Here is a 14386-nt window from a genome sequence, read left to right on the forward strand (position 1 = left end):
CCTGGGTGTGTTGTGAGTAGTGGTGGGAATTTCGAAAGGCCTAGAAGAAATTCGAATATACCAAGAATACATGTTTCTAATACTCAACCTCTAATTACTCAACAGTGACGCACAGATAAATACATCAGCAGTAACACAGAAGAAACATACCAAGGCATCGCATGTATTCAAACAAAAAAAAAAAAAAAATTTAAAACTAGAAGTAAGAAATATGAATACACAACTGAGAGGTTTTGACAATAAAATGCAGAACTTCATAAAAAGGACCTTCAAAACATGCAACTGCATTTAACACCCTTGACAACTTGTATAAACACACAACACGACTCCTTACTAACGAAGAACAACAAAATATGTTTCCTCAGTAACATCTACGCTATAATATAGAATATAAAAACGAGATGTACTGTATCCATATTTGCTGATTCCACAATATAATAATGATTTAAAATATCATTATTAGTCTGATTCCAGAATCAATCCGATATCTGCAGGAGATCGATAACAGCAGAACTCAAACAACAAAGGCTTAACATCGCCCGGGTAGTTTGCAGTCAAAATCCAAAATAGTTCACTTTTAACAACAACAAAAAATAGTATGCCCTTTTTTTCAGTCCGAGATGCATCACATTGCCGACCACTGCGCACAGTAAAAGATGCAATGCTTGTTTGTTTTTTGCCACATTCTGTGTATTCTTCCAAAGTAACAGATGGGTGCTTGCATTTTTGATGATTGACCATTGAACTTGTTGATTTACAATATGAAATAGAATACGTGTGCTGCTGAGATTACATTGCACGTGGTCTCGTTTAACTTTTTTCATAATACTTCAAGCGCTATTTTTTTTTTTTTTTTTTTAAAGATGCAATTGTCACCGCTCATGTACTCCCTTAGCCAATAGCAGAGCTATGTAACGAAGAACGCCCGACTCCCTGTCAATTATCAGTAAGGTGACAATTATTGTGGCTGATCACTTAACTTCCTCCTCTCTCAAAAATAATGTGCCAAGTTTTTCTGGGTGCAGTTCCACATTTTTCCATCATTTGTTTTAGAAATTAAGGAGTATTCAAAACGTGATCCAAGTATTCGAGTAGTAAATGTATTTAGAATACTCAATTACTCGAATATTCAGACTCACCCCTAGTTGTGAGGCACAATGTCATAGGCCTTCAACCTCCCCCAAGTGCAATAATAGGTCCTATAGTCTTTAATGGTACATCCCGATTGTGACCCTTCTATTATACAATAGTTTTTTTTTTAAAGTTATTGTTTGGTTTTCCATTATTATAGCAGGAGTAACAAAACATTAAGGTGTCATTTCGAACCACTTTATCAAATTTCAGTTTTTTTCTGAGAAAAAAATGAAGCTATGGTGACTTACCAAAATTACAAATTTTCTAATTGTAATGAAAAAGACAATTTCAATTTTGGGAGACCGACAAATTTAAAATTGGTGAGAGTTACACGGACTGATTACACGTGTCCATCCCTAGAACAAAGACCCCTTTATTGTGCCTTCATTCAAATACAACATACCCACTAATGTTCTTATTCTATTCATTTCTTCTTTTTTTCTCTGTGCACGAGCCCCTCTGTTTTGTTTCTCGATCCACCTCCTCTCATCCCGGCTGAAAATAAATAAATAAATACTAAAATTTATTTACTATGTAAAATTTTGCGTTGTCAGTCTGTTATACAGAAATTGTTGTTAAAATTAAGGTTGTAAATTGTTATTATTTGATCAATTGAGAGGGGGGGTGGGGGGGTGGGAGGGTGTAAATTTTACCTCGACGAGCTTTTTTTTGTACCTGAAAAAACATTACATACCTGTACTTCCATTATATGATAACTACAGTTGTAGTCAAAAGTTTACATACCCCAATAGAAATTTATAATTTCTAGAAATGTATTGGAAACAAAAATTATAGGAAAACTCTTTTGTAGGTAAAGTCTTGCTTTTGTTGATGAGGAGAAAGGTTACAAGAAATGGATGTCTACGATTATTTATTTCAGCAAAACTCAAAAAATGCTACTCAAAAGTATCCATACCCTGACAAGGAAAATTTAATTAATAGCTAGTTGAGTCACCTTTAGCAATAATAACCTCTTTTAAACAATTATGATATTTGTCAATGAGCTTTTGGCATGACTCTTTAGTGATTTTTGACAATTTTTCTACCTCTCTTGTGCACAGCCTTCTTCAACTCAGACCAAAGATTCTCAGACAAATTTAGATCAGGACTTCGACTAGGCCATTCCAGAACCTTCATTTTAATCTTCTTAACGCAAACATGTATCAGCATGACCAAATAGCTTGATTTTCTGGTTCTTCACTCCACAAAACCTTTGATCAGAACTCATATCCATCATTCAAATGTAATTTTGGAAACATTAAGCGATTGTCCTTGTGACGTTTTCCGAAGAGTGGCTTTTTCCTTGGCCTGCGACCGTTGAGACCTTCACCATGCAATATTCAGCCTATGATTGAAATGGAAACCCCAGTCTCACTTGCAGCCAGTTCACTCTAAATACTTTGGCAGTCAATCTCAGATTGTTAGTAACCTTCCTCACAATTCATCTGCTTGTTTTTAGTGAAAGAACCTTCTTTATTCCAGACAGAAGGAGCATTGTGACAGCGCCATGAGTCTTGTATGTCTTGATAATAGAAATAGTAGTTGAAATTGGGATAAAATGTCTAGCACCTTGTAGACAATACTATCATGGCATCAAAGGCTATTAATACTTCAGAATTCGTATTTTTGGAGATTTGCAAACAAATTACTGAAATAAGTAATTGTAGACATTTATTTCTTGTCAACTTTTTCCTCATCCACAAAAGCAAAACTTTTTCCTAAAATTATTTTTCAAGAAATTTCTAGAAATTATAAATTTCCACTGGGGAATGTAAACTTTTGACTATAACTGTATATACAATATTAAAGCACCAAGAGGTATTAAAATCAGAGGTATTCCACCAGTTCAGATCTGTGACTTTACAAACCCTTATGTGATGCCAAGATTACATACCATTCTGCCTTTTCCTTTTCTTCTTCATCCAAGTAAGAAAATTCTCTCCAAGAGTCAAAGTTGTACCTGAATTGAAAAAAATAAATCAAATATAAAAAGGTATTCTTCCCTGCATCAAGAACATACCTACAATATTTTACCACTGTTATTCTGCAAGCGTTGGTTTACTTCATGAGGTTGAAGTTTTTTGGTTGTTTTTTAAATTATTATTTTTTTTAAATCAAGTATTATTCCATTCCTTCATATTAGGGGCAAAAAACTTATTTTGTAATCCAAGAAATTAGCCGATGTTAAACTGAGCCTAAGGTCTTCTAAATCAACTTGCTTCTCATTAACAATGTTTTTTATCCTGCTCTGATTTACTTGCAGAAACAGTATTAAAAGGGTGAGTCCACATGAACTCTATTCCTGAAAAGCTAACACTACTAGATTTCAGTTTAAGGGCATATGCCTTCAAAGATAAATAATTACACTATTATTCTCCTCACAGATATTGTAAAAAGCTGGCAACCTTAAATACTACACAGTATTCACTTACCAAAATGAATAAAAGGCATCAACCTCTTCAAATGTTGCACTCATGTCACCCAGGTTAGGAACATATTTTTTGTTTGACCACCTTGTTAATGAAAAATAGATTTATTAGTAGAAGCCACAATCTTAAGTGCATAAGAACAAAACCAACACCCATGCTCTCCTAAAAGGAACAACACTGCCAGTACAATAACAAAAGACACTGTCTCGGGGGCTATCAACTGCATAGAATGTGATGTAGTTTAAAGTCATCTGAAATCCTGAGCTTTATTACTGTAACACACTATTATATTCTAGCACTTTGAGCGAGCTCGAATTCTCACCTGGCATTCCTTTCAAAAACAGGTGCATAAACCTTGAAGAAGTTTTCTTTGCCTTCACTTTTTGAAGGTATTGCATTATCAAACGTAGGATCTACACTGTCAAATGCTCGCCGCTTCACAGGATCTGACAGTATTTCATAGGCTGAGATAGAAAAACAGAAGATATTAGGTTATGTATCTTTGGCATAGGTTTCAGTGTATTTAACAAGAGCAGTACACATGCTAACCCACACTACCTTTACTCTCTAACCAAGTATATATATATATATATATATATATATATTAGTGTGCTTGCCTTATGATTTACATTCAGTATTTTTCTTTTACTGTACCTTTTGTTATGCAGGTGAAATAGTCATTGTCTCCTTCCACTATTTTCTCTCCAGCTGCTTTCCTTTTGTCAGGGTGGTGTTTTAAAACCATTGCTTTGTCTGAAAATACACAGAAGAATACACTTTATACCAGACATGGGGTCAGCATAATTTGTTGAAATTGTAACTACGATGCTATTTTGTTCAAATACAGCTACAATTATGCTGCAGTAATTACAATTATAATTAAAATTACACTAAAATGTAACAAATTGCTACACACATTAAGCAGTAATCACAGGTACAAACATAGAAACATACTATATAATGTTTATTCAAACAAATGGGGTCACTAGAAGTGGTTGAAAATAAGAAAATAATGTTCGCTCAATGTAAAACATGGAAGTGAATGATTAAGCTTGGAAAGGTGTGTAATTGAACAACAATATGGTAAATACAATTACACAGATGTGCCAAGCTTCAACCACAATTACATTGTAATTGCAGTTAATTACAAATTACAATTGTAATTAACCCCAGGTCTACTTTATACTGTACTTAACACATGTATTTATTGTGTTGCTTGTATTTGTAATTGTTTTATTGTCTGCCTCGGTGTCAATGGATAAATCTTCTGTATAAATACATTTTAAAAAATAACAATACGTAAGAAAATTCACAGTAGAAGCATTTATTTTGTGAATAGCAAACCACAATATAAACATGGTACTTACGAGCTGCTTTGATTTGCTTTTGCGTTGCCTTGTACCTTAAATGACCCAGACCAAACACTGCATAGTGATCCTGATTCTGTAAAACAAAAATGTCAGATCACCTCTGCTTTTAAACTTGAAAACAAAACTTGATCATGCAGAATAATAACTGTCCTTAAATTAACACAGCCTAGTAACTAAAGATCATACAAAATTGTCAAATACTACTAATCATACCTTCTATTGTAAGAAAAATGCTCATTTACAATAAATAAATTGTATATAAATCATACGATTATGATCCTCCCCTCAAAAAATTCTCACATCCAGGAGCCTTTGATTATTAAAAAACTCCAGTGGAATGCCAAGGAATCTTTCAACATCAAAATGACATCACTACAGCTCTAACATTTGCCATATCAAATGCATTTACAAAAAAGCCAGCTAGTGTATCAAACACTAGTATGTACTTCAGTGCCTTGGCATTACCTTCCAGTCTTTAGGGTCTAATGTTTTCAGCATGGGGTACTCCTCTAGCTGCAGATCCTCATCTTCAGATTCTTCAGAAAGCTCCTTCTCTTCCTCCAGCTCACGGAAAGAGGCTGAAATAGTTCTGGTCCTTCTTTTCAGGAATGCTTCAAACCACCTTCCCACCGGCTCCACCTGAAACTGCACTGAAGCTGCAAAGGCAACACTGCACATTACAATCCATGGAAAATCAAAAACTGTATGTCTTTTAACATTGTTTAACAATTTTTTTTTTTTTTTCCTGCTTGAATCTCTGCAGTCTGGCTTCCAGCCGCATCACAAACCACTTTGCACTGGATTGTAAATGATTTCCTGCTTAATGATTATGCTCCCTCTGCTATTGTCCATCTTGACCTAGAGCTGCTTTTGACCCTGTAGATCATTGCATTCTTCTTGATCGCCTTCAGAAGTATGCTGGGATCTCTGGAACCTGTCTCTCCTGGCTGCCCTCTTACCTTTCTGGACAAATGCAGTCTGTTTCCTATGCTGGATGCAGTGGTGTTGCAAACCCAGTCTCTTGAGGTGTTCCTCAAGGGTCTGTTCTTGGGCCTCTTTTCTTCAACAGCTACATGCTTCCCTTGAGTCACCTCAGCTGCCAACACAGACTCATGTTTCACTCCTATGCTGATAACACCCAGCTATATTTAAAACTCGACCCTGGATGTTCCTCTGGCACGGTCAGGCTCTCTGTTTGCATTCAAGACATCGAAGCCTGGATGTCTGTCATTTTTCTGAACTTCATCTAGTAGGATCTAAAACTCAACTTAAGAATCTTAATGTAGTTGCCCTGAACCTCAGAAACTGTCTGCAGCTGTCTTCCCCCACAGTACGAAGCCTTGATGTACTTCTGGACAACAACCTCTCCTTTGATGCCCACATCTCCTCTGTGGTCAAATCTTTCTTCTACCACCTTTGAAACATCTCCAAAGTCAGTCACTACCTTTCCCGGATGGGGACTCTGTCATGCATTTGTCGACTCTCCATTAGACTACTGCAACTCTCTATATGGTGGTCTCCTGGCATGCACTATAAAAACAGCAGCTAGTTCAGAATGCAGCTGCCAGGATCCTTACCAGATGTAAAAAACGAGAACACATCTTACCCAGCTGCACTGGCTACCTGTAACCTTTAGGATTACTTTCAAAACTACAATGCCCTTCATCACACAGGTCCAGCGTACCTCTTCAACCTGCTGACCCACTATGTCCCTGCCCGGAAGCCGAGGTCCTCCAACTCTGGCCTGCTTGTTATCCCCAAGCAAAAGTGCACCACATCTGGAGAAAGCTCGTTTAGCTTCATGGCTCTGACTCTCTGGAACTCTCCAAGTTTTGGTGCGTGATGCTCCCACTGTCGCTCGCTTTAAATCAGCTATCAAGACCCACATGCTCTCTTGCTTTTCAGCTCTTGAAGCCTGATATCTGTTTTTAGCGGTTGTGACTTCTAATTTTTTATACTCATGATTCTATAAGACATACACATCCACAATGTTTTAGAATGTTCACATCCTAGTCTTGCATTTCATGTATTATGCTTTTTTTATTTTATTTTATAAAATAAAATAAAATTACAGCCCGGAGGGGGGGGGGGGGAGGGGGGAAAGGGGGGGAGGGGGGGGGAGGGGGGAAGGGGAGCGCCGGGGGGGGGTAAAGCGGGGGGGGGGGGGGGGGGGGGGGGGGGGGGGGGGGGGGGGGGTGAAAATCGGCCGATCGTACTTAAAGAAAAACGCATGCGTAAACCTTATAGTTTGGCATTGCGAGCATGAATTAGTTTGGTAGGTTTTTAATGTGACACTTTTAACGGCGACTGGTTATACGTAAAAAAAACCGTTGCATTCTTTTTGGCACGCATTTGGAATTCAAACATAACGTACACTTAATAAAACCGACCAATTTAACGTAAATGGTAATGCCAAATATGCAACACCTTTGGTTTGAGAAGGCAAATGACAACGATACTCCAAGGACGTATCGCCGTTCCTTGTACGACACTGCCATCCCAGGTTACCAACATAACACAGCTTCAATCAGCAGTATTTTTTTCATCTGCAAACTACCTCCTTACCTGTAATGGCATTACAAACAGCTGTAACCTGCCCTTCAAGTGCTTCTTTTAACATTATCGGTCCTTTGGTGATTTCAGCAGGCGATCATTCAAACAGGTATTTCTGGACTTAATGTTGCAGTTGTATTTACAATTGTTTGAACCCTCCTGCAAAGTGCACCACATGGACACACTCAATCCCAGACTTCCAGTTCAATGAAAACGTGTTACACACTCCAGCGTCTCAACGGCAACACAAAGGAACTTGAATCTTCGGTTCTGGTTCCGTTTCTGAATAATACACCAGTTTCTGTCATGGCACAAACCTAACGGAGATAACTTTTTTTTGTTTTTAAAGTTGGACTACTATAATTGTTATACAGCGTTTAGACACACAAAAATGTATGGCATTGACAGTTTAAAATACAATCGTTCAAAATACTTTTTTTTTTTTTTTTTTAATTAACATCTGTTGGTTATGGAATTATTCCCATTAACAATACGACGCACAGACATACAACATAAATGTCAACGTCAGATGCATAAGCAGAAAAAAATATTAATAAAACTAATTTCAAACTCATTTCCTGTTAGAGCTTGCACAGCATGCCGGGAGAAGCGGAAGCGCCTAAACCTGCTGTGTAATCCTGATCATTCTGACTCATTGGACGGAGCAGCGGAGAAAACTTAAGCATCAAAAACAAAACGCTTACAAACAAACAAACAAAAAAAAGCACACAACAACCTGGGGAAAACATGCCGGATTATTTAGGAACCGAGCAGCGCAAAGTGAAAGAAGAGGAGAAGGAAGATAAGCCCATAAGAGGTACATATCAGTGAGTGCAGTTATGACAGGGTCACAAACAGAAGCAGGTTGAGAAGTCTGCAGTACTGAGTCCAGGGAGACAGAATGCTATAATGTGATTTTATTTATTTATGTATTTTACTAAACTTTATTTCATTTAAAAATTAAATGAAATAGTTTCATTTAAAGTTGTATGTTATGTTTAAGATGTTTAATTCTCATAGTCTGCATATGACGTTTAATGAAAACGTTTGTCTTTGTTGACAGTAGGCCTCAAGCAAGGCTGATGTCATGATAGGAGTAAGGCAGAGACAATCACTGATTGTCTTATTAAGTACAAATGTACTTATTAAAGAAACGAGTGTTTGTGTTTACATTGGTTTAATCAAATGTAATGCAGTTTGTTCATAATATTGTCCTATCATTACGCGTCTTTACAGTATTTATAAACACTGGTTTTCGATTGCTAAGAAAGACAAATACATTTAGACATTTAGAAGTTGCATCTGTGTAGTAAAATGTATGATGTTGCATTTTTCTAGCTTTGGATGAAGGTGATATTGCCCTTTTGAAGACCTATGTAAGTTCAAATTTATTACATTTAGTTCTTAACTACAGGTTTTACTATTTAGCATTTACATGAACGTTAGGGCTTCATAACAGTCAGTTTTATATTGCATTTGTAATAGTGTATTCCAGCTTTGTAAAATGTACTAAAATACCTTACTGTACCAACCAGGAAGTTGTAGGTTAGAATACATAATGGTTTATAAGTCTTTTCCTAACTAATAGTGTTGCCAAGGTACCTCTGTTGGACTCATTTAGAAATAATTAAAAACAAAACAGAAAATTTACAAATGTTTCGACTAGAAGACTTTTACAGTGTCCTGCGTTAGACTAAGTTATATTAGGTCTCCAATTTCTTTGTTGGCAATTTGTGATAGCTGACATTTATATCCTATTGTCTGATGCCTCTTAGGGACAGAGCACGTACTCCAGACAGATTAAACAGGTTGAAGATGACATCCAGCAGCTGCTGAAGAAAATCAATGAACTCACTGGTAGAAAAACACGTTTTCTTTTAATGTGTATCACTTGAAACCTCAATACAGTGATTGATGCAAAATACCTTTATTTACACTGATTGTGCACTGTGTTGAAATAAATGGCCACCAGCCTCTGGCTGTGCCTGGCTGCAATATTGTTTTATTTTAAATTGCTAGATTAAAACAATACATTCCTGACCCAAGTTCTCCTAGTTTGTTTATTGTAAATAGACTCAATTATTGTGATAGGCATATTTACCACATAACAAGTTTAAATAGCAGAATTACAGTATGGGGAAATTGGATAGGCTGCAGTGTAGTGAAGGCAGGTCAATCTTAAATTGAGCCTGAATCTGCAGCAGGTGTTTTTAAATGTACCTAGATCCCTGAAAAAATCCATTCTTTGTGCAGGTATTAAAGAATCAGACACTGGATTGGCACCACCTGCTCTTTGGGATCTGGCAGCAGACAAACAGACACTTCAGAGTGAGCAACCATTACAAGTAGCAAGGTAAATAAATAAATGTAATCTGCCTTGTTTATTTATTTTATATATTTTTTTATTACACAGATTAATGCATTGTTCATGGTTGTATCAGAAAAATACAAGGAAATTAAGTTAGTTGCATTTCTAATTAGTTATTATATTTTATTTACAAAATAAGATTTAATAGGCAGACCAACTGTCATATACTGTGATAATGTTAGACAACCTGGCAACTTCTGATGACCTCTGAAAACGAATCGTTCCACAGTGAAAGCTTCACAGCAGAAGCTGCATTATTTACCGTCTCTGTTACCTACTTAGCCTCACTAATCATAAGTAAACTCATTTCCTAGATGCACCAAGATCATCAACGCAGATTCTGAGGATCCAAAGTACATCATCAATGTGAAACAGTTTGCAAAGTTTGTGGTGGACCTAAGCGACCAGGTAGCCCCCACTGATATTGAAGAGGGGATGAGAGTTGGGTCAGTATTTTTAAATAGTTTTATTAAATTGTAGGTCTGTGCATAACTTACACGCAAGACTTCTGGTAAAATAAATGTATATTCTAAACCTAATTTAAATTATACCGTTTGTGTTGTGTACAGATGTATTAATAATATAAACCTTTCTGCTGCTATCTAATCAGTAGAATACAAAAGTGTATTTTTTTCTGAAAATAGGATTTTCTAGAATTGTTGGCCAAAAATGTTGGAATGGTTTTCATTGTAAGCCTTGCCATGACTATATAACTTACACCTGAAGTGTTCATCATCAAAATAAAGTAGAATTATTACCTGTACAAGGGGGACCAGTGTTTGAATTATAAGATTTTGTTGTAACATAAATCTAATCCTCCTATGTATTGTTTTTTTTTTTTTTTTTTTTTTTTTAGTGTTGACAGGAATAAGTACCAGATCCACATTCCATTACCCCCTAAGATTGACCCAACTGTTACTATGATGCAGGTAAGTGCAGTTGTTTTGATGGTATTTTTTTCATATTTTAGTTTCCATAAAATATTCATCATAAATACAAAGGATTCATAAAGAAACATTCTGATCATTGTGGCATGAATAATAATGTATTTAGGTACACGATTTATAACAAAGTGCTGATCCCTTTTCATCTAGGTGGAAGAGAAACCAGATGTTACTTACAGTGATGTTGGAGGTTGCAAAGAGCAAATTGAGAAGCTGAGAGAAGTTGTTGAGACTCCTTTGCTTCATGTATGTCATCCTTTTATTTTTATCATTTCAAACAGTTAGTGCAGATTGTGTATTCATCAACAGACAAAACAGCAAATTTGAAGAAATTTATTTGGAATAAGAATGTAAATAAAATCGATATGGCATATGGAAAATGAGGGATTGCAGTTGAACATAACTTTCTGACCTGCGGGAAATTGTCTGAAATCAGACAGAAAGTGATTTGGAATGGCACATTTATGCTAGAGACTGCATTTCCAAAACTATTTCTAACCTTTAATAACAAACAGGAAATGTGCCTGTCATCCTTTGCTAGTTCATTCATTTTGTTCAGTGTTCCAAATATGCATTTTTTTTATTTTTTTCTATAAAGCCTGAACGATTTGTTAACTTGGGTATTGAGCCACCAAAGGGAGTGCTGCTTTTTGGGCCCCCTGGCACAGGAAAAACTCTGTGTGCCCGGGCAGTAGCCAACCGCACAGATGCCTGCTTCATCAGAGTCATTGGATCAGAACTTGTACAGAAGTATGTGGGAGAGGTAAGACTGGTGTTCTGTCATGTACAATGTAGACATTTGTGTGGGGGAATTGAAGAGATGCCTTTAGATTTCTGGGGTTGTGTTGTTGAAAAAACTGTTCTGTAATATTGCAGAAGACATATTTGTATTGTTTATGGTTTCCAAAAATACATTCGTAAAGTTTAATTACATTGCTTATTATTTTCATTCAGGGTGCAAGAATGGTTCGTGAACTGTTTGAGATGGCTAGAACTAAAAAGGCCTGTCTTATATTCTTTGATGAAATTGATGCAATTGGAGGTGTGTGCTTATTTCAGTTTCATCCTGTGAAATATACAATATGAATGTGCAAACATTTAGGACATAATTACTAAAGTTTAACTGAGTATTGTTATTTTATGGCAATAACGGTATAACTTCACGGAATGATTAGTAGAAGTCTTTAAATTATGTTTGGTTAAATTAAATATAATAAAGTATACACTAAACACAGAATTCATTTAGCACCTTTTTAATCAGTTTCAAGTGTATGAATGCATTATTAAACTAACTGGATGCATTTGTCCTGGAATTCTAGTTTAGAAATAATAAAAGAAACTTAATAAATTCAATGAGAATCTTCAACTAGAAGTCTTCAAAAGATATGGAGAAATACTTTTTTTGTCAATTAAAATGTATTCATATTGTTTTAATATTTCTAAATGTATTGCTGTTGAGTGGTTAATAGTTATGGGTGGTCTGTCTACTGCAATTTTAGGAAAAAGAAAAAGTGATTTGGGTAAACTATTACAATTGTGCTCTGTGTCCCTATAAACTGGTAAGTATTCTTATGTAGAGTGTCTGTTTTTTGTGGTAATACCCAGGTGCTCGTTTCGACGATGGTGCGGGTGGTGATAATGAGGTCCAGCGTACCATGTTGGAATTGATTAACCAGCTGGATGGGTTTGATCCCAGAGGAAACATTAAAGTTCTCATGGCGACCAACAGGCCTGACACTCTGGACCCGGCTCTTATGAGACCTGGTAGACTGGACAGGAAGATTGAGTTCAGTTTGCCAGACCTTGAGGTGGGTGATTCCAGTGCTGTCTAGCAAAGTAATAGGGGAGACCTTTTGCTTTAATACAGGTATTGAGTAGCACTAGCAATAACAATTACTTTTCATTATTCAGATGTAGGGGTTGATACTTTTTTTGTTTATGTTAAATAATTAACATCCTCTGTTATTGAATTGCAATTCTGCAAGTCTTGTGTTATGTTAAACGTTTTTCTTTTTCAGGGTCGTACTCACATTTTTAAGATCCATGCTCGGTCTATGAGTGTTGAGAGGGATATTAGATTTGAGCTGCTGGCCCGGCTCTGCCCCAACAGCACAGGTAGGATACTTTAAATATGTGGGCAGAGACAGAATATTGCAGTTTAAATCTGCAGCACAACATATTACTGTAAATAAACATTTCTTTCTTTCTGTGGCACTAAATTACTTTAGTTCATGGCATTAATATATACCCTGTACCGCATTATTTATAAGACTTCATGTACAGTAGCAGAATATATACCAGGATCAGGACGTATATACCGTATTTAATATTGCTTAATGTAAACATGTTTGTATTTTACAGTTGTCCAATGAAGAGACAATTTATTAATTCACTATAATCTCTACATTATGTTGCCTTTAATTGCTGTTTGGAAATTATACAGAAGTTGGGCTTTATGCATACTTTAATTGTATTAACCTTTGTGTTCATAAAAATAGCTACTTATTGAAGCATTGTCAATTAGTAACACTATTGTTGTGTTTTTTTTTTTTTTTTTTTTTTACATATTACTTAAATTTTGGTATTATGCAAGTATGATTTTTTTGCCAGTGGCACGTTGATGAAAACGAAATGTAATTGTTTAGTAAATGAAGTGTATGACCATTAAAATATATGGAAATGCCCATCCTTAATATGTAGTACTGTATCCAAAAAGCTGTTTATTTGATCCAGATTTACACACGGATGGGTGTAAATTCTTTCATGTACATCAATGTATGTTCTTTGATATTGTCAATAACTTTTTAGGAGGTATATACAAATCGAGTGTCAAAACTTCATATTTTTGTTGCAGGTGCTGAGATTCGCAGTGTGTGCACAGAGGCTGGAATGTTTGCTATTAGAGCTCGAAGGAAAATTGCCACAGAGAAGGACTTCCTAGAAGCTGTGAATAAAGTAATCAAGTCATATGCTAAATTCAGTGCCACCCCGAGATACATGACCTATAACTAAATAGAATTCTGGATTTCCTTGTTCTTTTTTTCTTGTTCTGTAACAGTCACAGTACAGACTGTACTCTTAATGTCATGACATGTTCAGTTTGTTTTTCAATAAAAATATATACAATATAAATAAAAATGTTAAAATGATCAGTGAGTCTTTAAGTTATTTTTCCCTTTTTAGGGATATAGTGGAGGTATGTACAGGTAGGTATGTACATATGTGTCATTTCAGTTATACAAGTGCTTATCCAATTCTGGTAAAATTGTGTAATTTTACTGTGAGTTCAGAGAATCATAATCTGAGGATATATAACCTGTCTGGATGTACGTCACACATTTGTACATGTGCATATAGTGGATGCAGAAACTGGTTGTTCAAGCTACACACGTTTTAAATTTGTGACTGCAAATATACAGTCATAGATAAAAGTATTGGCACCCTACAGTTCATATAAATATAAGCATGCAGTGAACATTGGCCACTAATGAATGACAAAGACTAAAACAGTAAATTTCTGGTAATTTAACAATCTTTGTAAAAAAAAAAAACAAAATATATGTTCATGACAAAAGTGTTGGCAACTTT

At 35.8% G+C, this 14386-nt stretch overlaps 2 protein-coding genes across 2 annotated transcripts in view; one reads left to right on the top strand and one right to left on the bottom strand.

Moving 5' to 3' along the window:
• LOC121318369 (dnaJ homolog subfamily C member 2-like) overlaps nt 1-7975 on the bottom strand; it is a 22086-nt gene extending 14111 nt beyond the window's left edge. The window contains exons 1-8 of the mRNA XM_041254946.1: nt 7499-7975; nt 5399-5589; nt 4931-5006; nt 4218-4316; nt 3886-4027; nt 3567-3647; nt 3029-3094; nt 1538-1629 (exon numbers count right to left, since the gene is read on the bottom strand). Of these exons, the coding sequence (XP_041110880.1) occupies nt 1538-1629; nt 3029-3094; nt 3567-3647; nt 3886-4027; nt 4218-4316; nt 4931-5006; nt 5399-5589; nt 7499-7553 (802 nt within the window). The 5' untranslated portion in view covers nt 7554-7975. The remainder of the gene's footprint in view (nt 1-1537; nt 1630-3028; nt 3095-3566; nt 3648-3885; nt 4028-4217; nt 4317-4930; nt 5007-5398; nt 5590-7498) is intronic.
• Nucleotides 7976-8091: 116 nt separating this feature from the next.
• Nucleotides 8092-13947, top strand: LOC121318372 (26S proteasome regulatory subunit 7). The gene is made up of 12 exons (XM_041254951.1): nt 8092-8303; nt 8825-8862; nt 9262-9343; nt 9740-9839; nt 10169-10300; nt 10711-10783; nt 10949-11044; nt 11397-11561; nt 11753-11840; nt 12404-12606; nt 12817-12913; nt 13653-13947. The coding sequence occupies exons 1-12, from the start codon at nt 8234-8236 to the stop codon at nt 13808-13810; spliced, it is 1302 nt and encodes a 433-aa protein (XP_041110885.1). The 5' UTR covers nt 8092-8233; the 3' UTR covers nt 13811-13947.
• The last annotated feature ends 439 nt before the right edge of the window (nt 13948-14386 follow it).

The sequence above is a fragment of the Polyodon spathula genome, chromosome 7 (assembly GCF_017654505.1).
Source record: "Polyodon spathula isolate WHYD16114869_AA chromosome 7, ASM1765450v1, whole genome shotgun sequence".
NCBI classification, from domain to species: Eukaryota; Metazoa; Chordata; class Actinopteri; order Acipenseriformes; family Polyodontidae; genus Polyodon; species Polyodon spathula.

Coding starts and splice junctions, on each gene's coding strand:
- LOC121318372 (XM_041254951.1), top strand. CDS start 8,234: ATGCCGGATTATTTAGGAACCGAGCAGCGCAAAGTGAAAGAAGAGGAG. Junction 8,863..9,261: donor TTGCCCTTTTGAAGACCTAT/GTAAGTTCAAAT, acceptor GATGCCTCTTAG/GGACAGAGCACGTACTCCAG. Junction 11,841..12,403: donor TGAAATTGATGCAATTGGAG/GTGTGTGCTTAT, acceptor GGTAATACCCAG/GTGCTCGTTTCGACGATGGT.